The sequence below is a fragment of the Eretmochelys imbricata genome, chromosome 10 (genome assembly GCF_965152235.1).
Source record: "Eretmochelys imbricata isolate rEreImb1 chromosome 10, rEreImb1.hap1, whole genome shotgun sequence".
In the NCBI taxonomy this organism is placed as follows: domain Eukaryota; kingdom Metazoa; phylum Chordata; order Testudines; family Cheloniidae; genus Eretmochelys; species Eretmochelys imbricata.
The window spans coordinates 37,208,914-37,235,957 of NC_135581.1; the positions used below are offsets into that span (position 1 = coordinate 37,208,914).

The following is a 27,044-nucleotide window of genomic DNA, read 5'->3' on the forward strand; positions in this document are numbered from 1 at the left end:
CCAGGCTGGCATGCTATGTCCACCTCAGACTTCTCTTTCCGAGGTTGGGTCTCAAAGGGAAACATGCTCTTGTGTAGGTTATCAATCCTGGATCCCCCCAACAGCTGCTGAAAGGGAAAGGAGGGGGAGGGGAAAGCAAGTACAGAAGCTAGAGGACCAGACTGGCAGACCTGGTCACTAGGGAGCCTGGTTCCCTTGTGCCCATTCCCTCCCCTCCATGCAGTCTGCGCCTGGGGGAGAAGGTGAGTGGCTTTTTGGGGAATGGATGGCAACTGCTGGGCAATGCTGGCTGCCTTTGTTCGTGAGAGGTGTCAAAAGATTGGGGTGCAGGAGGGGGTATGGTCTCTCGACTGGGGGTGCGGGGTCTGGCGTGGGGCCAGGGATGAGGGGTTTGGGGTGCAGGAGGGGGCTTCGGGTTTGGGTGGGCTCAAGGCTGGGGCACGGAGTTGGGGCTCGGGGTTGGAGTGTGGGCTTACCTTTGGCGGCTCCCGGGCAGCGGCACAGCAGGGCTAAGGCAGGCTCCCTGTCTGTCCCGGCTCCATGCTGTGCCCCAGAAGTGGCCAGCAGATCCGGCTCCTAGGTGGGGGGCCCCAGGAGGCTCGACGTGCTGTGCTCCCAGCTCCCATTGGCTGTGGTTCTCGGCCAGTGGGCATGCAGAGCCGGTGCTCGGAGCGGGGGCAGCACATGGAGCCCCATGGCCCCCCCACCTAGGAGCCGGACCTGCTGGCCGCTTCCGGGGCACAGCGCAATGTCAGGACAGGCCTTAGTCCTGCAGCACCGCCAACCGGACTTTTAACGGCTTGGTTGGTGGTGCTGACCACAGTCGCTAGGGTCCCCTTTCAACCAAGCGTTCGGGTCGAAAACCAGATACCTGGCAACCCTACCAGCTGGTCCTGTTCCTATGGCAATCTAGCAAAGCCGCTTCCTGTTGCCTTCCATCACTAGGCCTTGCTCACCTGCTGGGGCATGCTTATCTGCTTCATCCCTTCCTGGTGGTGGGAAAGCAGACTTGAATCTGTCTCTGATCTTTATTGCTGTTGTTATTGGGAGAATTTTGCCCTGATGAAAAGGGAGGGATAGTGCCACAGCTGAGAGCTGGGCAGGTGCTGGGCAGGCTTGGCCCTCACGGTCCATGCCCCACCCCCGAGCTCAAGTGGGGGCTGACATTAATGCTGAACACAGCAGTGATTTTATGATCTCTACCAGGACTGAAATCACAACACTCATTGGGCCATATTCATTCTGGTTTCTTAAGGAGCTTGATCGATTTAGCCTAAGAAAGTGAAGGGGCATGAGATTCCAGGCTAGAAGTGCCTATGTGAGGATCAAACATCTGCTAATCATAGAATCATAGAATATCAGGGTTGGAAGGGACCTCAGGAGGTCATCTAGTCCAACCCCCTGCTCAAAGCAGGACCAATCCCCAATTAAATCATCCCAGCCAGGGCTTTGTCAAGCCTGACCTTAAAAACCTCAAAGGAAGGAGATTCTACCACTTCCCTAGGTAACGCATTCCAGTGTTTCACCACCCTCCTAGTGAAAAAGCTTTTCCTAATATCCAACCTAAACCTCCCCCACTGCAACTTGAGACCATTACTCCTTGTCCTGTCCTCTTCTACCACTGAGAATAGTCTAGAACCATCCTCTCTGGAACCACCTCTCAGGTAGTTGAAAGCAGCTATCAAATCCCCCCTCATTCTTCTCTTCTGCAGACTAAACATCCCAGTTCCCTCAGCCTCTCCTCATAAGTCATGTGTTCCAGACCCCTAATCATTTTTGTTGCCTTCGCTGGACTCTCTCCAATTTATCCACATCCTTCTTGTAGTGTGGGGCCCAAAACTGGACACAGTACTCCAGATGAGGCCTCACCAATATCGAATAGAGGGGGACGATCACGTCCCTCGGTCTGCTCGCTATGCCCCTACTTATACATCCCAAAATGCCATTGGCCTTCTTGGCAACAAGGGCACACTGCTGACTCATATCCAGCTTCTCGTCCACTGTCACCCCTAGGTCCTTTTCCGCAGAACTGCTGCCTAGCCATTCGGTCCCTAGTCTGTAGCGGTGCATTGAGTTCTTCCGTCCTAAGTGCAGGACCCTGCACTTATCCTTGTTGAACCTCATCAGATTTCTTTTGGCCCAATCCTCCAATTTGTCTAGATCCATCTGTATCCTATCCCTGCCCTCCAGCATATCTACCACTCCTCCCTGTTTAGTATCATCCGCAAATTTGCTGAGAGTGCAAACCACACCATCCTCCAGATCATTTATGAAGATATTGAACAAAACTGGCCCCAGGACCGACCCCTGGGGCATTCCACTTGACACCGGCTGCCAACTAGACATGGAGCCATTGATCACTACCCGTTGAGCCCGACAATCTAGCCAACTTTCTACCCACCTTATAGTGCATTCATCCAGCCCATACTTCTTTAACTTGCTGACAAGAATACTGTGGGAGACCGTGTCAAAAGCTTTGCTAAAGTCAAGAAACAATACATCCACTGCTTTCCCTTCATCCCCAGAACCACTAATCTCATCATAGAAGGCGATTAGATTAGTCAGGCATGACCTTCCCTTGGTGAATCCATGCTGACTATTCCTGATCACTTTCCTCTCATGTAAGTGCTTCAGGATTGATTCTTTGAGGACCTGCTCCATGATTTTTCCAGGGACTGAGGTGAGGCTGACTGGCCTGTAGTTCCCAGGATCCTCCTTCTTCCCTTTTTTGAAGATTGGCACTACATTAGCCTTTTTCCAGTCATCTGGGACTTCCCCCGTTTGCCACGAGTTTTCAAAGATAATGGCCAATGGCTCTGCAATCACAGCCGCCAATTCCTTTAGCACTCTCGGATGCAACTCATCCGGCCCCATGGACTTGTGCACGTCCAGCTTTTCTAAGTAGTGCCTAACCACCTCTTTCTCCACAGAGGGCTGGCCATCTATTCCCCATGTTGTGATGCCCAGCGCAGCAGTCTGGGAGCTGACCTGGTTCGTGAAGACAGAGGCAAAAAAAGCATTGAGTACAGTCTCAGTCTAGCAGACAAAAGTCTAACAAAATCCAATGGGTGGAATTTGAAACTAGACAAATTCAGACTGAGAATAAGGTGAAAATTTTTAATGGTGAGAGTAACTGACCGTGGAAATGACTTACTGAGGATCATGGAGGAGTCTCCGTCAGTGGCAATTTGTAAATTGAGACTGGCTGTTTTGCTAAAAGCTCTGCTTCAGGAATTGTTTGGGGCAGGTCTCTGGCCTGCATGATATAGGAGGTCAGCCTAGCTGATCACAATGGTCCCATCTGGCCTTGGACTCTGTAAACCCCTGCCGTCTGTGGGAGCAGCTGCCATGACATCGCAGGCGCAATGATGTGAGGTATACAGGTGATGTGGGGGGGAGGGTAATTCTTCCTTAAGGTACACTGATGTAAATAAGCTGTAGTATCACTGAAGTCAGTGGAGGTTCCCTGGTGTTGACAGGGTGTAGGTGAGAGGAGGGACAGGTCCAGCCAGGTCCCAGGTCCTGTCTCCGTGGGAGGAGAATAAGGTTAAAGTCAGTCAGACAGCAGGAGTCAGTGACTGGAAGTAGTAGAGCAGGCTACCTGACACCCATGTGCATTCAATGGGTGGGCAACGTACCCCCTCCTTTATCTTACACCTTCCTGTTACTTTTCCTGTTACTTCTTTGCCACGCTTCCCCCGTTCCATGCCCCGCAGGCCCAACTCTGTCCCCACTGTACTGTTTCAGAGTAACAGCCATGTTAGTCTGTATTCGCAAAAAGAAAAGGAATACTTGTGGCACCTTATAGACTAACCAATTTATTTGAGCATGAGCTTTCGTGAGCTACAGCTCACTTCATCGGATGCATACTGTGGAAACTGCAGAAGACATTATATACACAGAGACCATGAAACAATACCTCCTCCCACCCCACTCTCCTGCTGGTAATAGCTTATCTAAAGTGTTCATCAAGTTGTGCCATTTCCAGCACAAATCCAGGTTTTCTCACCCTCCGCCCCCCCCCCCCACACAAACTCACTCTCCTTCTGGTAATAGCCCATCCAAAGTGACCACTCTCTTTAAAATGTGTATGATAATCAAGGTGGGCCATTTCTAGCACAAATCCAGGTTTTCTCACCCCCTCATCCCCCTCCACAAACCACACACACAAACTCACTCTCCTGTTGGTAATAGCTCATCCAAAGCAACCACTCTCCCTACAATGTGCATGATAATCAAGGTGGGCCATTTCCAGCACAAATACAGGTTTTCTCAGCCCTCCCCACCCCCCACACACAAACTCACTCTCCTGCTGGCAATAGCTCATCCAAACTGACCACTCTCCTTACAATGTGCATGATAATCAAGGTGGGCCATTTCCAGCATAAATCCAAGTTTAACCAGAACGTTGGGGGGGGGGGGTGTAGAAAAAAACAAGGGGAAATAGGCTACCTTGCATAATGACTTAGCCACTCTCAGTCTCTATTTAAGCCTAAATTAATAGTATCCAATTTGCAAATGAATTCCAATTCAGCAGTTTCTCGCTGGAGTCTGGATTTGAAGTTTTTTTGTTGTAAGATAGCGACCTTCATGTCTGGGATTGCGTGACCAGAGAGATTGAAGTGTTCTCCGACTGGTTTATGAATGTTATAATTCTTGACATCTGATTTGTGTCCATTTATTCTTTTACGTAGAGATTGTCCAGTTTGACCAATGTACAAGGCAGAGGGGCATTGCTGGCACATGATGGCATATATCACATTGGTGGATGTGCAGGCGAACGAGCCTCTGATAGTGTGGCTGATGTTATTAGGCCCTTTGATGGTGTCCCCCGAATAGATATGTGGGCACAGTTGGCAACAGGCTTTGTTGCAAGGGGTTAATGGTTCTGTTGTGTGGTATGTGGTTGTTGGTGAGAATTTGCTTCAGGTTGGGGGGCTGTCTGTAGGCAAGGACTGGCCTGTCTCCCAAGATTTGTGAGAGTGTTGGGTCATCCTTCAGGATAGGTTGTAGATCCTTAATAATGCGTTGGAGGGGTTTTAGTTGGGGGCTGAAGGTGACGGCTAGTGGCGTTCTATTATTTTCTTTGTTAGGCCTGTCCTGTAGTAGGTGACTTCTGGGTACTCTTTTGGCTCTGTCAATCTGTTTCTTCACTTCCGCAGGTGGGTATTGTAGTTGTAAGAATGCTTGATAGAGATCTTGTAGGTGTTTGTCTCTGTCTGAGGGGTTGGCGCAAATGCGGTTGTATCGCAGAGCTTGGCTGTAGACGATGGATCGTGTGGTGTGGTCAGGGTGAAAGCTGGAGGCATGTAGGTAGGAATAGTGGTCAGTAGGTTTCCGGTATAGGGTGGTGTTTATGTGACCATTGTTTATGAGCACTGTAGTGTCCAGGAAGTGGATCTCTTGTGTGGACTGGACCAGGCTGAGGTTGATGGTGGGATGGAAATTGTTGAAATCATGGTGGAATTCCTCAAGGGCTTCTTTTCCATGGGTCCAGATGATGAAGATGTCATCAATATAGCACAAGTAGAGTAGGGGCGTTAGGGGACGAGAGCTGAGGAAGCGTTGTTCTAAGTCAGCCATAAAAATGTTGGCATACTGTGGGACCATGCGGGTACCCATAGCAGTGCCGCTGATCTGAAGGTATACATTGTCCCCAAATGTAAAATAGTTATGGGTAAGGACAAAGTCACAAAGTTCAGCCACCAGGTTAGCCGTGACATTATCGGGGATAGTGTTCTTGACTGCTTGTAGTCCATCTTTGTGTGGAATGTTGGTGTAGAGGGCTTCTACATCCATAGTGGCCAGGATGGTGTTATCAGGAAGATCACCGATGGATTGTAGTTTCCTCAGGAAGTCAGCGGTGTCTCGAAGGTAGCTGGGAGTGCTGGTAGCGTAGGGCCTGAGGAGGGAGTCTACATAGCCAGACAATCCTGCTGTCAGGGTGCCAATGCCTGAGATGATGGGGCGCCCAGGATTTCCAGGTTTATGGATCTTGGGTAGTAGATAGAATATCCCAGGTCGGGGTTCCAGGGGTGTGTCTGTGCAGATTTGAACCACTGTACGGGTTCACCTCGCAAACACTCATGTAGCTGAGCACTTTGGCAAGCCCTTGGTGGCCTGATTTACCACTAATTTTTACCACTTTTCCACTGGTTCTTCTGTCAGTTCTTCTATCTGATCCCCCTCAAATGCCCCTTTGCTCTCTCCCTGAGCCAGTGCCAGCAAACCTACCGGGTTTCCCCTGTGCAGCCATTCACCCAAGGCCCCCCATTCATTTACTTTCAAACTGAAGATCCACTGCTTGGGGCCAGCATCCCGCTACAATAAAACCCAGTGCAGGCGTGTGCAGGGATCCCACAACTACCTCAGAGCAGTGATGATTTACACACAACATTGGTGAGTCCCCAAATACCCCACATGCACCCTCCCTCCCCCGTTCATTTCATCTCCAAAGGCTTGCAGAGTTCACAGCAGGTGTGTCACATTCTTTGAGGCGTCTGCTAACAGTGTTTCATTGTTTCAAGCCTCCTGCTTTTCAGGTGTTTGGCTCCCCTCCCCTTTCCTCCCCCACTCAGGTCCCTGGCTGAGCCCTGGTTTTTCTCTAAGATCTCTATTTGCCCAGCTGGCGTCTCCTAGTCCCCAAATGTCTCCAGCAACCCAGGCTTCTGCTCCTGAGCCCCGATTCCATCTAAGTGTCAGGCTAGCTTTGGAACAAAGTGTTCTGGGCCCTCTTTTTATTATTACTATTTTTAAAAAAATTCTGCTCAGTGCTTGTTCCCCATTAGAATTAGCAAAAACTGGCGGAGTGCGTCTTAGGGCTTTAAAGGAATTCAAAGTCAGCAGTAAAAGATTTGCAGCCGTAACACCTAATTAAGTTACATCTCTCTTAAAACAAAATATGCCGTCTTTTTTTAAAGCAGGGAGAAGTAAACCAGATGTGCAAACTCACTCGCACACTCACACACGCGTACAGCCAAATGCAGTTTGTGTAACTGCCCTCCAAGTCAATGGGAATAACACCTCGTTGTGCCAGGGCTGGGTTTAGTCCCCTTTCTCTCTCTCTTTCACACACACACACACACACACACTATCTCTCTCACTCTCCATCTGTTTCCCGTATACTCACTCATTGTCTCATGCACTCCTTCGTATTCCCATACTACTGTCACTCACAGAAATACATACAGTACACAGACACAAATTCTGGCTGGCTGGCTAATGGCCTCTCTTTGTCACTCACACACAGAGTACATGTATGCTTTACCCTCATACACACCCATATATTTTCCCATACACAGAGCCTGTTTCTTCTCTCATTTACACCAGTGTATATCCAGGGACAATACACTGACATGAGTGGAATTACTTTAGTCTAAGGCCCACAATGCATGTGCGTGCGCGCACACACACACACACAATGTAGCCATACAGTCTCATATACACAGTATGTACACAGACACAACAATACACACTCACATACATTCACTCTGTCTCTGTCTCACACACACACACACTCATCTATCATCTCTATCATGCACACACCCATGCACTCTCTCTCTCTCCTGTCCACGGTCACACAAATGGCAGCTATTTCCTTTCTTTGCCCACCTGGATTCGTGCCACAGTACCGGGTCCCCCTGCTGAGCATGATGCATTCAGATCATTCCTAGTGGTGTTGAAAGTTCCAAGCTGAGCTACGGAGACTTGGTTAAGTGGAAAAAGAAGTTTCGGGGCAATGGAGGAGGGATGGGAAGGAGGGAGGGGATGGAGGGTATGTGCTTTGGATTAGAGAGGGTGACCTGGGGAATGTGTCTATGGAGGAGAGGAGAGGCAGGAGGAGGAAAGGCAGTTTATTGACGTCTGTTTTTAATCTGATATTCCCCTTGTGTTTCAGTAAAGCTTTTCGTTGTGATACAGGTGAGTGCCCCAGACTAACAGCCCAACTGAAAGTTAAAGAGCTCCGCCCAACTCGTTCTTCCTGTAGGGGAGAAATTAACTGTTCGGTGGTGGTGTTAGCTAAGTGTTAGAGAAACCTAAGCGGAGTCGAGTACCTCACTGCCAATGCAGGGACTCCTTCACAATACCACTTAGCACTTACATAGCTCTGTGCGGGCCAGATTCTGCTCAGCCACTCCAGCCTCCATCTGCAGTCACTTCAGTGTACATGAGTGCAGTGAAAGAAGAGTCTGGCTCAGGGGCCTCAAAACACTGTAGTCAGTGACTCAACATCACAGCACACCTGCGAGGTAGGCTGCTGTTGTTATCCCTGCTGTACAGAGAAGGAAACTGAGGCACAGAAAGTGAAGTCAGGTGGCCCAGGATCTCACATCAAGTGAGTGGCATGGCCAGAATTAGAATTTGGGACTTTACAGCTCTCACCCTGTTCTCATGCCTTCACCACACACAGCCTCCTTTACCAAGTGCTATGGCCAGGTCCCAGAGGAAGTGGTGGCAGGATTTGGGGGTGGGCGAATGTGACGTTCCCCTCTGGTGTTGTCTGGATGGGTGATCTGCTAGGTCACTCCAATCCTTGACTGTGGGAGCCAGCCTTACCCTGCTCTGCTGTGAGAAGCCCCTCTCCTGGGCTGTTCACGCACAGCCTCTGGCATGTAAGCTGCTCTTTGGATTGTGCAACCGAATGACACTAGCCAATATCTCCAGTCCCAGACACAACTCTAGGAACCTCCACCTTTCAGTGACCAGTTATGCCTGCTGGACGCTGCAAACGTATATGAGTTCGTCAATTTAACAAAAAAATTGATATGTACCAGGCTTGTTATCCCAAGGGGAGTCTCTGACATGCTTCAAACCAAACACACTGCTTCAGGTAGAATAAACACATTTTTAACTATGAAAGATAGATTTTAAGTGATTATAAGTCAAAGCATAACAAGTCAGATTTGGTCAAATGAAATAAAAGCAAAACGCATTCTAAGCTGATCTTAACTCTTTCAATGCCCTTACAAACTTAGATGCTTCTCACCACAGGCTAGCTGGTTGTGCTTCAGCCAGGCTCTCCGCTTTGATCAGCGCTTCAGTCACTTGGTGTGGTGTCTATAGATGTAGGTGAAAGAGAGAGAGAGAGCATGGCAAATGTTTCTCCCTTTTATCATGTTCTTTCTTCACTCTTGGCTTTGCCCTCCCCTTCCCCCTTAGAGTCAGGTAAGCATTACCTCATTGTAGTCCCATACTGACCAAAGGAAGGGGGGTGATTCCCTCAAGAGTCCAACAGATTCTTTTGTTGCTGCCTAGGCCAACGTCCTTTGTGACTGTGAAGCTGGGCTGGGTTTGTCCCATAGCTGCCCTGATGAGGTGTGAACTGGCTTTCTGCTCTTGCAGAGTTTTTGCCTGGGCTTATTTTAAGCCATGTGGATTTTCAGCCTCATAACTACATACATGAAATTATAACCTATAACCTTACTATAACATTACTGTAACAATTACTATAACATTACACTAACAACAATGCTCAGGGCATCATGAGCCTTCCGAAGACACCCGACATGACAAACTTCGCATTGGATACCACACAATCATTTTATAAAGATGAACATGGGGGTATAGGGTTTTCCCCCGAGGTAGAGAGCGTCATAGCGAGTGTTAGTGGTCTAGTGGTATGATCATTTGGGGCTATCTCACAAAATGTATTTCCTGCCCTGCAGGGGCCTTGGACACTGGTAGCACCTCAGTCCCTCCTGATCTCTGCCTGTGGCACAAGATAGTTTAGTTTCCAGAGCTGGAATACTTTAGTCTAAGATAGGTTATTGGATGTACTAAAAGGGTGATTTGGTTTAGTGCCCTGGGCTGTGTGGGAGGTCAGATTCCATGAGCCCCTTCTGGCCTTAAATTCTAGGACATGTAAGAAAACTCCACAATGATGGGTGGGTGAGTGGGTGCAAACTCTACTGGCATCACCTCTTACTCCACAGCTGCTTGGGACATCCCCATCCCTGCCAATGCACTTGTGGTACCACTGCCCAGCTTTTGCCAGCCCCGGCAATGGCACGTGATCTGCCCGCCCTGTGCCTGGTTCTTCCCAGCACTGGGAGTCTCTCATTTGCAGGGACCTGTAAAGAAAAAGCTCGCTCTTGTGCAAACAGACCAGGCATAAGCTTTAAGCAGAACCCAATGAGAGCTTATCCCCATTTCAAAGGACTTTGGCACAGGATTCTAGAGATTTGCAGTGGTGAGAGATGTGTCCAGCTGTGGTACTTGTAAGATAGTGGCAGCTATCCAACTGTGTCCTGGGGCTCGGGCTCAGGGGGCTGCGGTTGTGTCTCAGTGGTGGGGATTCCAGGGCCTGATATATAACAGAAGTGATCCAAGTGTCTCAGTGCTAGAGCTTCTGGAGTGCTGTAGTGTGGTTAGGTCTCAGTGCTGGAGGTTTCCTGTGGGCCATGCTATAGTTCAGTGCATGTCATGGCTTACTGCCAGCGGCAGCTGGGTGCTGTCCTGTCGGGGAGTGGATCCAGTAGTGTGTTAGTGTGGAAAGTCCCCAGGTGCTATGCCATAACAGAGGGAAAATTGCTGGCTGGCTCACTACAAAAGCAATTTTCCCTTTCTTGGTATTGACACCTCCTCATCAATTATTGGGAGTGGACCACATCCACCCTGACTGAATTGGCCTTGTCAACACTGGTTCTTCACTTGTAAGGTAACTCCCTTCTCTTCATGTGCCAGTATGTTTATGCCTATATCTGTAATTTTCACTCTATGCATCTGAAGAAGTGGGTTTTTTACCCATGAAAGCTTATGCCCAAATAAATCTGTTAGTCTTTAAGGTGCCACTGGACTTCTCGTTTTTTGTAGTCCAAGTGATGACATTATGACATTGTGTCTCAATGCTGGGATTCCCAGGTGCTATGACACAGCAGAAATGATGCAGCCATGTCTTAAGGCCAGATTTACAATGGTATTTGGAGCCTAAAATGTTGATAGGACCTAGGGGAAATTACAGAAGTGCCTAGGTGAGTTAGGTGCCCAACTCCCCTGTACCTTCAATGGGCCTGTTTCCTAAGGGCAGCTTTACATATGGCTGAGGCTGCTACTCAAAGGTTGTCCTGAGACCTGCAATTTAAGGGCCAGATGTCAAAGGAATTACACTGATGTACCAGTGGATGACTTGGCCCAACAGTTTACCAATAGTTGAGTGCTATAAAATAGCTGCTGTGAGTCACCCCAGAGGTGGCTGCATGTCATGGGTGGGCGATGTCATTCCTGCTGTGTTTGCAGTTTGTGCGTTGAAATTCTCAGAGATGGGTGGTTCTATGTGAATATCATATGTTATTTATTATTAACAGTCAGGCAATTTCTGCCCTATGCTGCTGCTTCCCATGCAGAGTAGCGTGTCTTGGAGTTTCCTTGCATGTGAAGAGGTTTGCTCCCATGGATGAGGTCGGAGGTTCAGGGAATCCATTGGACAGCCTTGTGAGGACCTCTTGTCTCTGCCCTGCAGCCTGGCTGCCTTCCTCTGCTGGTCAGCATGGGTCCTGCAGTAACTTTGCTACCAAAAGCATCCCTCATGACTGGGGCAGGGGCTGCTTACACCTTGTAGGCTGTCTGCAGTGACTTACACTGCAGTGCCCCATGCAATAGGGGGAAGTATCCACTAGAGACCAGCTGGCCCCATGCCCCCTACCAGCCTCCAGACCTCGGTCCATGAGGGGTTGGGATCTAGCAGGGAGCATGCCATGGAAACAGCATTCCCTCTTCTGCATGCAAAGACACACCCTCACCCACAGCCACAGCCGGGATCCCCTCCATTCACCCTCACCCACAGCCACAGCCACAGCTGGGATCCCCTCCATTCACCCTCATCCACAGCCACAGTCAGGATCCCCTCCATTCAGCCTCACCCACAGACAGGATTCCCTCCATTCACCCTCACCCACAGCCATAGCCAGGATTCCCTCCATTCACCTTCACCCATAGCCACAGCCGGGATCCCCTCCATTCACCCTCACCTCCACCAGAGCTCCCCTGGCAGTTCTGTCCCAGCCAGTGCCGGTGGCTTAGCCACACTGGAGCAGGGCTGCGTGCTGTACCCTGGGAACACAGATGGATTTACACTGGGCCCATTTATACCTCACCCAGTGGAGAAAGAGGAAACATCAGCTGTGGATTGGCTTTGGCTGCGGTCCCTTTGCTTTGATTTCCCTTTCCACATGGAATATTTCGTTCTGAGTGGTGCCAACACAGTAGGCAATGGGATTGTGCCCCCCAGGACTCCCTCATACCACCCCCTCCCCAAACGTCAACTCTCGCCCCATCACACACTTGTGTACATCTGTTCTTCAGCTCTGGCAACAGCTGACTCTGTGGATGGTCCCCCAGCTCCCAGATGTCCTCTGCATCCTGGAGGGAACCCCGAGCTCAGAGCTACATGTACTTTTTCTGGTGGGGAGGGTGGTTATTACAGGGGGAGGCAGATGGGTGGGTGTCTGTTCCACCTGGATGATATCTGGGGAGCCAGTCAGACTTAAACTGATCTTCTTTCTAAATCCCCTTAGCGTGTATAACACCATGTCCGGGAAGTTTCAAGGGAGCTGGGAAGAGGAAAAAATGCTCTGGCAGCTGGCAAGTGAGAGAGGTGCTTGTGAAACATTTCCTCTGATGGCTGTCCAACTTCTCTTGACACTTTTATAGGGTTACCCTTCAGGATTGATATAAAGGGTGTAGCACAGCCCTGGCTCATGGGGCCAGAAATCCACTTGATTTGAGGCTTTTCTTTGCTTTGCCTTTGGAACAGATTTGCTGCACCCTGCACTCTTTTCTCAACTCTTCTGTCCCTTCCCTTCTGTGTCTTTTGTTTCTCTTGCTCCGCTCACAGGTCAGCATCACAGCATCCCGGAGCGGTGTCTCCACCATGCCCAGCACAATGAGTAACCCCAGAAAGAGACAAGCCCAGGCCTGACTCTCCTGTCCGTATAACTCCAGTTAACACAGTGGAGTCACTCCTGATTTACAGCAATGCCCGTGAGAGGAAAATCACTTCCTCGTCTTGTCTGAACTATGAGCCCACGTTGCTGGTCAGGTCTATGCTACAACCTTTTGCCGACGTAGTTGTGTCAGTCGGGGTGGGGTTTGTGCCTACATAGCTGTACTGGCAAAATCCTGGGGCCTGGAAGAGTGAAGCTGCCACAAGACAAGCTCTAGCAAAATTACCCCTTTGCCAACAGCGCTTATTCCAGCTCCACTCGAGCAAAATAAGTGACACTGGTAAAAGCTAGCTCCAGTATGTCAGCTTGGACTGCAGTCACACCCAGCCATACCCTCCCATGTGGGGCATGAGTCTTACTTCCACTGTGGCTCTGTTACACTGCTCTGGTAGTGCAAAGTATATGTACGCCCACTTCAAGGCCACGTTCCATGACCAGAACAGTATCAAATGGTTTGAATTTAGCTGAGACTCAGGGCCATGTGGTAGAATGGGGGAGGAGAGAAGGGGAGATAAATAATGAGGGTTTCTTGTTTTTTTTTAAGTTTCTTACATAAATTGAAGTAGAAATTAATTTTATATTCTAGGAATGTTCCTCGGCACAAAACAGAGGTTAAAAAAAGCCTAAATTATTAATTCCAAACACTGTTTCCGTTCTTTCATAATCACATTTGTATTATATTAATCATGACTATAAATCCAGAGCAGTTTTTTTTTTCTTCAAAACCCAGGACTGAGTGGGGAGGCTGCAGGGAGAGTGAAGATGTCACCTGTGTGCTTCGTGTCTGGTGTATTTTCTTGTTTTTATCTCCCACCCGTCACACCAGGTCTCTGGCTGCCCCCCAAACTCATCTTCATGCCTCCCTCTCCTCAGTCATCCTTCCCACTCTGTTCCATCTTTCAATTCCTCTGTCTGCATTTCATCCTCAATTCTTCCTGCCTTGTTACCCTTGGGAATAGGACCCAGGCAACTCTTGGAGATCAGCAGTCCATGTGTATGCACCAGTGCTGCCTCCTACCTGTAGGCAAAGAGAAGCTAACCAGGTTCCATCCCTGTTTCAAGTGCAGCTCACCCTTGCTTACACTTCAGGAGCACTGACAACCCCAGTGCAGGAGGGCTGAATGCTGGCTGCCTGTGACTGAATCAGGGTTTTCACCAGAGCAGACAGGCTCTCATCTCTCCAGCCTCCTGTTCCCTTACTCCTCCTCCTTCTATCTTGGGACACTGGGGAAAATCTTCAACAGCCCAAGTCCCATTTTCAAAAATGCCCATAGACTTGGGCTTCCAAGTGCCTGAGTCCCTTCTGATAACGGGAGATGGGATCCTAAATCACTTGGAGCCAGATTCTTAAAGGTATTTTGGTGCCTAAAGATGCAGGTGGGAGTCAAATGGGATTCCAAGGGAGTTTGGCACCCTCAGTGCTTTTGAAAATACAATTAGAAAATACATCTTTAGGTACTGAAATACCTTTAAAAATCTGTCACTTTTGAAAACTTTATCCACTGTCTCCCGCACCCACTTCCCACATCATTTTTCATTCCTCCCACTTGCCAACTTCTCTCCCCGGCCTCCGCATCTCATGCTGCCCTCAGCCCTCTGTGTTATGTTCCTGCTTAATCTTCTGCTGATGAGCTTCTAGCAGCATTGTGCGGGGGGGACTGGGACAGAATGGTGGGGTGGCACAGTGAAGGGGGAATGATCTTTTGGAAATCTTTATAGCTTTTACAAATAATGGTGCTAATAATAATTTCTAGTCTTTGTAAAGAACTTCGCTGTTTCCTCTGAAACCCTCCTGGTTTCTTCAAGAGAAATCGTTCAATTCCCTAGAAACATGTTTTTCTAACTAAGTAGATTAGTTTACATCTTGTGGCACTTAAAAACATTATTATTATACCAAAAAAAAAAAAAGGCTCAGATTTATGGCTCTTTCTCAGGCCAGATCTCCCTGGCAGTGGTCGCTGGCTTAAACTTCAGTTTCTTCAAAGCTTTTCAGCTGCCAGGGTTGCTCTGTCTCTCCTTCTCTTCCCATCCGCTCTGCACATCTCATGAACCTCTTCTCCACAACCCAGGGCTTTGCCCCAGGACTATAATCTACTGGCTTACTGCAGGGAGAGGTGTTAGCAAATTGTCACTCATCACAGTCTCTCGTATACCCCGTGTGTGCCACAATTACAACCCAGTTAGAGGATTGGTTATAACACAGTTGTCACTTGACCCCGTTCCAACATCGATAAAGTGTAGATGGAACCTAGTCAGGTCTCTGTAATCAGACTAACACTAGGCCATGTATGGCCATTTAGCACTCCTCCTTCTTTTGCATCCCTTCTCCTTTCAGCTTTCTGAACAACTTCCCATCCCGTGGCTGGATGTGGTTCGGAGCTATGCTATTGCCACCAGCCCCAGTGCCATCTGCCCCAGTCTGGTGCTGCTCTCTGATACTTACTGCTGTGAATTCTCTCCCACGGAGAGTTAGTCTGCATGCAGATACAGCCAGTGCTTGGCCCAGTGAGGCGCTGGTTCTGACAGGGCCCTTAGTGCCCCACTGCATTAGTGATACAGCATTAGGGATACAGGTCTGATGAAGGCATGAGAGCAGAGACTGGCACGAGGTCTTGCAGTGGGATTCTTGACTCACCCTGAATCCTCTTCTGGACAAACCTGCACTTTGTGGGTTCCTTGAATGCTGCATTTGAAGCCTAAGGACAGACGTCAAACACCAAGGCTATGGTTACACTGCCCAGTTAACCTGGGTGATCAGTACCTGGGTCTGAGCACCCAGGTTAGCCTAGCCTACTTGTGAGCATCTCCACAGCAACATCTACAAGCTGCCCTCCTTGCCTCAGCCGTGCTCCCCGCCATGACAGGAGGGATGGGGGAAGAGGGGGTGCTATATGCCTATGCTGGGTGAGTTTCCCAGGATTCAATAGACAGACTTTAAAGCAGAATGGTACAAAGCAGCCTTAACACACCAGAGAAGCTGGGGCAGTTGCTAAATCACAGTATCTTAAATTGGGGCATTTCACATGTGCCCTATAAACTGGAGCTGGGTGAAAACTTTTTATCAAAACAATTTGCTGTTGAGACATGCCATCATGATGAAAATAGTTTTTTTGCAAAATCGTATCGATTTTGATGAAAGTTCATTTTGGGAAAAACATTTCAAAAATGTCAAAACTTCCAGATGTTTTGTTTTGAAATTTACTTTATTTTATATGAAAACATTTAAAATAATAATAAGTGGTCAAAGTTAAAACAAAATGTTTTGGTTGACCGGGGGGGCAGGGGGGGTGCGAATTTTGTTTTGTGAAAATTTGTGAAATTTTGGCTTTTCCTCTTCATTTGGGATGAAAAAAAAATTTCAAGTTCTCCAAAGATTCTGTGGAATGGAAAATCCATTTTCGGGGGGGAGGGAGGGGCTCTACCATAAACACAACCAAACTGAGGGGATGAAATCTTCTTGTCACGGCTGGAGCACTTGGGCCTGAAATAACTCCTGTATAGGAGCCAAGACTTTCCAACTGATTAGCTTGAACAACTAGCTCACAAAAGAGTCCAAATATAGCCATTTACACCAATTAAGGATCTGACCCGTAGAGTTTCTTAAACTACTATGGAGAAGTTCCTGTATTTTTAATCTGCCCATTGTTCCTTTCCCATTTAGTCTTCAGATTTTTAGGTAGACCTGTTACTTCAAGTTATGTTGTTGTGTTTAGTTTTGCTACCATTATTTAAAAAAATAGCAATGACATTATAGGCTTCCTTCTGGTTTTTCAAACCCTAGTGTAAATCAGGAGCAACTCAGGTGAGATCAGCCAGTCAAATTCTCGCCTATTTCCATTGATGTAAATCTACAGTAATGGCTGTGTAAACCAGCTGAGTTGGATTAGATTTGTAGTGGTTTCACCAAGAGCAGATTTGAGCCCACTGGAATAATTCAGGGCAGGTAAAGCCAGTATCAGCGACATCAGAAGCAGCACTGAGCAGTTCTCCAAAAACAGTTAAAAATAATGTGTAGTTCACTCCTTGCACAAGATCTCAAAAGTCCACTAAAGCCCTGAAAATAGGCTCTGCACAGGAGTGAATTTTCCCCATAAGGCGTAAACATAATAAAGTTCTGACCCTTGTCAGAAAGTCAGCCCCATCTGGCAGCAGCTCCATGGCCTGTGTGGAATGAGCTGGCCATCTCAGACTATTTCCCAGGGGAGAAAGGTCCATGTCCAAAAACCACCATTGCCAAGGTCACTCGGGCTGCCCACTCAGCAGAGAAGCTGAGGACTGAATGGGTCATGGAGAACGAACTGTGTTCTCTCCCTAGACCATGCCTTGGAGTCATGGTTCAGATCCATTGGTGGCAGTGGATGTGCAGGAAGCTTGCACTGCTGCTACCCATACTGTACTTGTTCTGTTAACAAAGAAAGGGATTCAGGCCCCAGGATGGGCAGTGGAGCATCCTCTGTCAGCGCTAGATTCATTCAAAAAGGGAAGGGAGAGAAATGGAAAAACCTAGCATAAATGTCTTTGTCATAAAAGCTGCCAGAGTGTGGCTCTGTGCTTCCCTAAATAAAAAGGGAGAGGAGAACAAAGCGAAGCAGGAAAAGACCGGTGCCCCCTGGGCACCGTGAGCCCAGCTGAGGTGGGCAGGGCAAGCTGGGGTAGAGGACAGCACTCACTCCCCTTTGCTGGGGAATTAGCTTCGTGCTGAGCTGCTTTTATCAGTGACAAATTTGGAGCCAGCAGCACAAAGGCCAGAATAAAAGGGAGCAGGGCGGAAAGGGAGAGAGCAGCAGAATCCAGGGTCCGTTTGTGTTTCTGGTTTTCTTCCTTTTTTCTTGTGGAAGTTGGCACGGGGAGGTTGGTGTTTTGTTTTGTTTCTTTCTCTCCGATCCCTCTGGCAACCAACAGACAAAGAGAGCTTCATTGACTGCTTGCTCTGTCCCAGGGGAAATGGAGCCAAGCTGGATAGAGAATCTGCAAGAGGGGAAGAAAGGAAGAAAGATGGGCTCAGAAAAACACAACCTAAGCAAAATGTGCAGAGAGAGACAAATTGAGCTGTTCAAAGGACGGTGGCAGGAGAAAGGAATGAAGAGGGGGCTGCTTTGGGAAATCCTTGGGATCAAAGACATTGGGGAGAAAGGCTCCAGAACTGCTCTGCTCTCCATGCAAAGCTGGGGCTTCCAGTAATAGGCATAAAAAGGCTGGCCTATGGCATGAGCCCAGCCCCAGGGAACGTGGCCAGATCAGGGAGCGTAACGCCCTGTGCTGTGCCAAAGACCTGGAATGATGCTGCATGTCCACAAAGAACACCTCCCCGGCCACGTCCCAGCAGCGCAATGCCCCCCACGGGTGGGAGGTGGAGTGTGTTCAGGTTATTCAGGGAAACACCTCCTGCAGCAGAGCAGCCTCCTACACTGCCGGTGTGCTGTGGGATAGGGAGATGGAACGTGTTCAAACGTACCTATCTGTTGCTGGACTCTGTTGTTTCCTGTTGTCTCCATACCCGTAGCCTTGATGTTACCCTGGACTCCAATTTCCTTCTCCTCCTACATCCCTCAGATCTGCAGCACACCTCCTGCGTGATCCTGCCGTGATTTCACCACCTTTCCCCTTGGAGCTCCTCTCCCTTGGATTCCTGCAACTCCCTTCTCTGCAGCTCTGTTTCCCAGAGCTCCAGGACCTGGCATGTGCAGAACTGCATTGCTCCTGCCTCCTCACACCTATGAGGAGGCTTGAGCCCAACCCATGCCACAGACAGTTCCGCTGACTTCCTGTCTGCATCAGAATACAGGTCAAAAGGATTCTACATGGTCCAAGTTCATCCCTGGAGTAACACCCTCAACTTCAGTGGAATTACATGAGTTTGGCAAAATGTGTTCTAACTCCCTCTTTGGAACTTTCTCCAGCCCATCCTAAGGGACATGGGGCCAGAATCTCAGCTGATGTAAATCAGTGTAGTTTTGTTGGCTTTGACGGAGCTATGCTGATTTACATCAGCTGAAGATCTGGCCTCTCTGGGCCTCTCTCCCAGCTCCTTTATTTAGCTAGCATCAGCCTCATTCTCACAATCTGGCTATTGGTGGTGCAAGAACCTTCTCCTTTGCTGCTCCTACCACCCGGGACACCTTGCCTCTAATACTCCACTGTCCATCTCAAATCTAAGCTGAGGACACATTTTCTCCCTTGCCCATGGTTATTATTATTTAATATTCTCATTATGTTATCCCAAAAGACACAGTAAGAATCCATTATGCTAGAAGCTGTGCAAACACATACAAAGACAGTCCCTGTCTGAAGAGCTTAAAATCTGTGCCTCTCGATTTCTCTCGGCCACCGCTGTTATTTATTATTAGCTCTATAGTTTTATTATCCACAGCTGCTGTAAATCAGCAGAGCTCAGCTGAAGTCAGAGGAGCTCCATCAACTGAGGATCTGGCTCAAAAGCTCTAGAGAGTTTGAGGATTCAGTCTCTCTGAAATCTGCTGTATGAAATGATATTGCCTTTTATTAGTCTTTGCCCCAAGTGGGTGATTCACTGTTAATACCAGCGTACAGTGTTGCAGGTGAGAGATGCAAACTTCCCCTAGCCTCTCCTTCCCCCCGGTTGTGATGGTTTTGCTTGTACGGGGTTTGTTTGAAACTACTCAGCTCTTAGTTTGCTCTGTTCCTTCTCTGCAGACTGTGATTCGTACTGCAAGCCAGCCAAAGGCAACTACAAGATTAATATGAAAAAATACTGCAAGAAGGATTATGGTAAGCTGCTCTTCCTTCCTGAAGTCAACTTCGCAGGGAAGAAGAGTGAGGAAATGGGCCAGCGGACACCTGCTGCCACGCCTTGGATGGGCAAACCCAGTCCTGGGATGGGAACACAATTCTGTCCCACCCTGATCTGTCGGAGCATCTCACCCTGCCCTAGGCGGGTCGTGCTCTTCTGGACTGAGAGGGGAATTCAGTTTGTGTTCACTCCATCCAAGCTTCCCCCACCCTCTGTTCCTCTCCTGTTGGGCCTCAATCTAGCCAGAGATCCAGCTGCTTACAGAGAGGCATCCAAGGTCAGTGGTGACCAAAAGTCATTGCCATCTGGTGGTAGTTCGATGGCGCATGGTGGTCTCTGGCCAATGGTGGACTGGTGTCCACATCCCCTATCTTTCCTCAGCTGACCCTCACCCTCACTGTAAGAGATGGCAATCAGCACCCTAGTTGGTAGAGATGCTAAAAATTAAAGGCTATCTTGTTCAATGGCTTGAATATGCATTTGCAGGCAGGAATCTGAGAATTTGGTGTTTTAATTATCTGATTTGCAACTGCAGTCAGGAATTCTGGGCTTCAATTACTCAGATTTAATTTAATTTAATGGAGGGGGCCAATTTTCCAGACACTTCAAGGGAAGCCATCTTCCCCAAATTCACCCCGAATATACATGGAGTATAGGTGACCCTCTCACTCCTTGAGGCCGTCTGTCTAGAACACTGCTGAAGTGCACCGATGAGGGGGTGCTGGAAGCTAGTGCTGCCACTGCCCATCTGGTACCTGCCGTGGAGGCAAAGTGACACCTTCAGTGTCTGGTGTTGTCAGTCTGGCCCTTTCCACCAGCATGACATTCATTAAAGCAAACCTGTTAAACCATTCCATGCCCTCTCCCGCTCCATCCCTCCCTGCCTGCCAGATACCTTACAAAGAACATTTTCTCCATACTCTTGTTGTCTGAGGGGTCTTGGGAGAAAGCTGATGTGAATCACTACTGTGAGGCCAGGCTGGGCGGATGCTGACTGCACGTTGTTAATCACTGTGACACAGGGCCATTCACACTCGGGCGTGGAGGGAGGTTCGCTAGAGAGAGCTGGTTGATTGATCTTCCACAGGAACCCTTGGCTCCAGCCGAAAAGATGGTTTTGGCAAGGTGGAGAGCAATAGAAATGGCTGTCAGATGGCTCTGAGTCATGGGGTGGGGGAGGAGGCTGGAGTGAATGTGAGCTTGGAGAGAGAAGAGCTCACCAGAACTAGTCCTTCCATTCAGCTAGACTTTCTTGCAACTTTAACCCATTTACGTTTCTCAGGACTTTCAGTGGAAGGGTTCCAAGTAGCCACCTGTGCCATATGTGCCCGTAATAGACTCATGGGAGCTTGTAGATCCCCCATAAAAGGAATTCTAAGTGTGGGTCATTTCAGTGTCGAAAAATTCAACATTGTGTTTGCCGGCAAATATCTATTGAGCCACAAAACTCTAATTTCCAGGTACTTTCCAACTATTTCTTTTAGGGTGACCCCTGATTTTCCTCTTCAGTCCCCTGATTTAGTTTGGGATTGGTCCTGCTTAGAGCAGGGGGTTGGACTAGATGACCTCCTGAAGTCCCTTCCAAACCTGATATTCTATGATTCTATGATCCCTGAACTGCTCTTTGTACCTATGGACCACATATGAGCACCTCACAGATAGGCATGACTTTATCCTCACAACACTCCTGAGAGGCAGGGAAACGTCATTCTCGCCATGGAGAACTGAGGCACAGAGAGATTGTAAGTGACTGGCTCCAGGTCACCTAAGGACTCAGTGGCAGAACTAGAAACTGAGTGTACATCTCCTGAGTGACAGGCTACAAACACCCAGTACTACCCGTAGCCCAGCCAGCCAGGCAGCTGCTACAACTGCTTGTCAGGAGTCCCGTCACTGGGTCGTGGTTGGGGAGGTCTGAGGCGTTCCAAGTTAATGTGGCCTCGTTCTGAAACCTGACACAGGTTTTAACCCAGCATAACCCTATTGACCTCAGTAAAATTAACCCCAATTAACACCAGTGTCAGTGAAGGGAGAATCAGGCCTTCCAACTCTTTTTGCTGCCCTGTGTCTTCCAGGGCCAAATCAGTGCCTTTCCACTTTGGTTTCCCCAGCGTCCTGCCCCTTCCTCATGTACCTGGCCTGAGATGAAATCATGTTTGGCCAGCAAAACTCAGAACCATATGACAGTCCCAAAGCAGGGTGAATGTCACTGACTAGCAATGTGTGTCTGAAAAGGAAAATTAAGCAACATCTTGTCCTCCAGCAGTGCAGGTAGAATTTGGAGGCTCAGTAGGCTCCTGAAGGCTGCCTTTTCTGAGCACTCAGCAGTCTCAAACATCCTCTGGACCACAGAAGCTGTGCCCTGGGGGCTTGTTGCTTTAAGAAGCATGGGGATAGCTGTGCTGAGTAAGGCTGGTCAAAAAATGCTAATTACTTTTCGCTGGCAATTTTGGAAAATTGGTATGAGGTTGGGGGGGCGTTAAATTTTCCAGTTTTTCATAAAAAAACAAAAACAAAAAAAGTTGGTGATTTTTTTTTCATTTTTTGTGGGAAATTTTACCAAAACCAGAAATTTTTTACTGAAAAATTTATTGTGAGCATTTTTGTTTTCATCACAAAGCCATTTCTCATCCCCAAAAACTGTTTTGAAGGAAAAATTCCAAGCATCTCTAGTGCCAAGGAACTGAGTGTTGTGGCAAGAAGATGTAACTAGATCTTGTGGAATTGGTCCGTCGAGAAGCTGCAGTGAAACAGGACAGAGTGGTTTCTTAAAGGGTGGGTGGTTCCCCTGTCAGAGCAGAAACAATCCCACAAAGATTGAGCCATGCAAATGTGCCTGTTGCCAGAACAAGGGGGTGGGAGGTGGGGTGGAAGAAGAGTATAGGCTGACCAAATAGCAAGTGTGAAAAATCGGGACAGGGGTGGGGGGTAATAGGAGCCTATATAAGAAAAAAAACCAAATATCAGGACTGTCCCTATAAAATTGGGACATCTGGTCACCCTAAAAGAGTATCATCACTGACCCTTGCTCCACTCTGAACATCTCTCTTTGTCTCTCCCCCAGTTGTCCAAGTGAATGTCTTAGACATGGAGACAGTGGCCAACTGGGCTAAGTTCACCGTCAACGTCCTCTCGGTCTACAAGTGCCGCGACGAGCGCGTGAAGCGTGGTGATAACTTCCTGTGGATCCACATGAAAGACCTGGCCTGCAAGTGCCCCAAGATCCAAATCAGCAGAAAATACCTTGTCATGGGGATCAGCGAAAACCCCACTGACCGTCCAGGACTAATGGCAGACAAGAACAGCCTGGTTATCCAGTGGCGGGATGCCTGGACCCGGCGCCTGCGGAAACTGCAGCGGCGAGAGAAGAAGGGGAAGTGTTTGAAACCATGATGGGTTTTGTGTCTGTCCCTTACTAAAGTCCCCGCCCTATGCGCACTCTTCAGACTGTTCCCCAGAGACTCTGTATATATATATAGCGAGAACAGACTCTCCTGTCTATAGTGTATATTTGCGATGGGTTCCTTTGTGTGCGTGAAGGCCCAGGTGTGCCTGGGGGGGGTGTGTGTCCTTAATGTTGATTAAAAGTAACACAGTAAGGACAAGCCTTTAAAGAGGAGTGAAGTGCAGGATGAGCCCAGTGTTACTAGGTCTGAAGTTGCTCAGAAGATATAAGCAAAAGACCTCTCTGCCTGGGCCCCTCTCCTGTGGGTGTCTCTCAATGTTTCTGATCTCTCTTCCCTTTTGGTGATGAGCTCCATGCCCTGCTTGCTCCCAGTGTCCAAGCACAAGTCCTCAACTCTTCACTTGGCCACAGTACACCTGGGTGTGGAGAAGTCTAAGCTCTTCAGTCCCCTTCCCATCCATAGCAACTGAGACTGACCTGGTGTCAGTTCATGGATTATGAGGCAAGAAGAGACCACTGTGATCATCTCGTTTGCCCTCCTGAATAGCACAGGCCAGAGAATTTCCCTGACGTACCTTCCCCCATTCCCATCTTCTACCCTATTTCAGGTCTTCCTGAAGGGAAAGCAAAAGCATTGGACATAGAGGGTCAGATTCTTCTGTCATATGTACTGGTATAGATAAGGAATAAGTGCATGGCTTGTTAATGGATTTCCATATGCATCCAGTATGAGAGGAGATTCCAGCCCTGGAGTTCCATGAAAAACCAAAGGGTCTGATTTGCCAGTTACACCATGTTAATCTGATATACCACCACTGATTTCACTGGCATGACACTGACGTGACACAGTGAGAATCAGGCCTTTTGGGTTTATTCAGCAACTGCTGCCATGGACCAGCCCCCACCTACAGACTGGTCTTAGCCAAGGTCACTGCCAAAGGCCCTCTTATATCCTCTCAGAAAATGTGTATGTTTGTGGGGGAAGATCCTCAGCTGGGTGAAAATCAGCTAATTTGTATCAGCTGAGGATCTGGCTCGACATGCATAAATCAGCTGTGGGCCTGATTCTGCCCTGCTTTTCACCTGGTGTAGTTATTTTCATCTGGGCCAAAGGACTGTGAAATGCTGCCATTTGGACTTGGACAGTGTTTTGCAGAGGTGTAAATGGGGGCAGAAGGTGAAATCCCAGGAAGACTGAGTCCTCGGAGTGTTTTTGTGCTTCCCCAGCCCTCTGAGTCTCAAGGGGTAGGATTGATAAAGCAAAGTTAATGCACTGGTGGTTATGGTGAGAAGCTCTAGTTCACCAGGGCAAGGGAATTGTAGTCCCTTAACACAGGCACATTCCAAATGGGCACAGAGTGGGCCTGGGTGGCTGTTGGATTGGATCTACTCAGAGGGCAGGAAATGGTGCAGCAAGATAACGGAGCAGCCTGGAAACAGAGTGTGGCGGGATAATCCTTGTAAACCAATTGCCGTGGGCACCTGTGGCTCAGGGAGGCATTATGCTGCAGAGCAGTTTAAGACTGAGGCTCATTGGCAGAGCTGTGTGAGGGCCCAGGCCTAGCACAGGGACCATTGCAGGTTAAGATACTGGCAGAATTGTGTAGTAGCTCAGGAATGGAAGAGTGTGTTGTGAGGCCAGACTGAGGTGATCTGCATAGTGATGCAGGACTGAACACCAGGAGGTGCTTTGGGGCATGGTTAAGGTACATTAGCAGAGCTGGCTGAAGGCCCAGAATTGGCTTAGCAAAGCTCTTTGAGGTCAGGACTGTCATGCACTGAAGGCCCATGAATGCTGGCAGAACAAGGGGTTGCTGAAAATCAAAGTTCCATAGCTGTGGGAGGACCAGAGACAGACTAGCAAATGGTCACATGAGGTGTGCTAGCTGGACTAGTTTGCCCAGAGGCTGCCTTTGCTGTTCTCACAGCAGACAGCACAGCAGGTGCACCCTTGTGTTTGCATTAGTACATGGAGCAGAGTGGAACTGCACATTCCTGACACCTAGTCACTACTCATGTTATTCACAATCAGCCTCCATCATGGGATGGTCATTGAATCACAATCCAGTCCCCCCCCAGGCAGGCCCCAGCAGGTAATGTCACCTGGGACCATACATGTGAGGCCATGTTTTCTTACAATGCCAAAACCTGGCTAATTATTGAAATCAATTGCAAAAAAAACCCACCCTCTTCTCCAGGGGGCCTGTGAGTTCACACTGCAGCCTGATTCTCCTCTCATACCAATTTTACACCAGTGCAACTTGCTTGATTTGAGTGCAGTTACTCCTCATTTACTCTGGTGTAAGTGTGATCAGGACCAGACCCACAGTGTGCTGTGTCACACATATTTTGCACACCCACTGAACACCAAAGCCCTGACGCTGATCTCATTTACACCCATGTAATTCCAGAGCAACACCATTAAAGGCACCTGAGCTACCCTGGATTTACACTGATGTAACTGACCTCTGGAGTTGACCCGCCCCCCAAAAAAAACCCCACAAGCCATTGCTGTGCTAGGAATTGTCATTTCCTAACCAATTTACACCATGGGGCAAACTCAGGCCTGGTGTAAGAAGCTGCAATGCCATTTTTGACTATGCTTAGGGAAGAAGCTGTACAATGGTTTATTATTGTAGGGTTACAAATAAAGCCCATTTTGTTTATGGCCCTACTAATGTATTCTAGCAGAACAACACTCTAGCAACCTTCAGGGCTCATTTTTGGCTTCTGAGCCGTACCAATGCCCCCTCCATCCCGTGTCAATCCCCTTACCTACTGCTGACACATGCAAAGGGGCACCTAGAGCCTGACTGCAGCACAAGCTAGCGTGGCAGCTGCCTAGCCTACTCCAATGAGGGGTGGGAGGCTGAGACCTGTCTCCCAGAATGTGGCTCATGGGACACGGGAATACTGGCTAGAGCGTGGTGGAGCAGCGCGAATGCCCAACACCTGTGGGCCGGCAATGAGATGGGGGGCAGGGCTTCCAGAGTTGCGCTGAATATAGTAATTGACATAATGGCCACAGGCGCCTTGACAAGTAACAGACTCATGTGTCACTAACACAGTTGTGACACGGGCCCATTTGTAGCATAGTAACTGCTCGTCCCTCGGGTCACCTGCGTTGATGTAGTTGCTTGGCAGGGCTTTGAGCGAACTCGCTCGCTCCTGGCGTTAAATGTTACAGGTACTTTTTGTTTAAAATGTTCCTGTGAATTACAGCCACACAGTGAGAACAAACGTCATGTCCCATGCAGCCCCTGTGCTCTCAGGAGTGGGGGAAAGGGCCCAGGTAGCACAAGGGTGGTGCACAATCTGTTCAGGTGACAGCTGATGGGGAAAATGCACAGAGCACCCATTCCCTGCTTTAGCCTAATGTGACTCTACCTTCCCGTCCCTCCGGTGTCTGTGAGCCACAGGACCTGGTCCACCCCCGCCTTACCCTGTGTGCAGTCCGTTAACACTAGTGCAACGTGGTCATGCAACCTGTTACCAAGTCATGGGCCAGACCCTCAGCTGCTGCAGCCTGTCATAACTCCACGGAGGGCAACAGAAGCACTTCTACTTTACACCAGCTGAGGAGCCGGCCCAGGAGTGGGAGTGCTTGACACCCCCTTGCAGCACACAGGGTGCAGGGTAGGGGAGAATCAGGCCCACAGGCCTCTGCAGCGGTGTGATGGGCCCTGGTCAACTCTCACTGAAGCCTAAAGAGGCTTGTTCTGCTGGCTTCTATGGGCACAGTCGCCATCACTTTCGCTGTCCCTAGTTTCTTGGGGGTAGGGGAGACGGGGTGTGTGTGTGTGTGTGTGTCCGTCCGTGTGTGCGTGCATGTGTGCTGCTGTTCCTGTTCTGCAACAAAGACCCTCTCAAAGTGACCAGGAAAGTGTGCAACTGTCACAGTAACTGCTGAACTCCCAAGCTGCTAGGC

The 27,044-nt window shown here is 48.8% G+C and overlaps 1 protein-coding gene across 1 annotated transcript in view; it reads left to right on the forward strand.

Annotated features, from left to right (window-relative positions):
- NTN3 (netrin 3) overlaps positions 1-23,103 on the forward strand; it is a 61,405-nt gene extending 38,302 nt beyond the window's left edge. Inside the window, exons 5-6 of the mRNA XM_077828949.1 lie at positions 19,614-19,688; positions 22,775-23,103. Of these exons, the coding sequence (XP_077685075.1) occupies positions 19,614-19,688; positions 22,775-23,103 (404 nt within the window). The remainder of the gene's footprint in view (positions 1-19,613; positions 19,689-22,774) is intronic.
- The last annotated feature ends 3,941 nt before the right edge of the window (positions 23,104-27,044 follow it).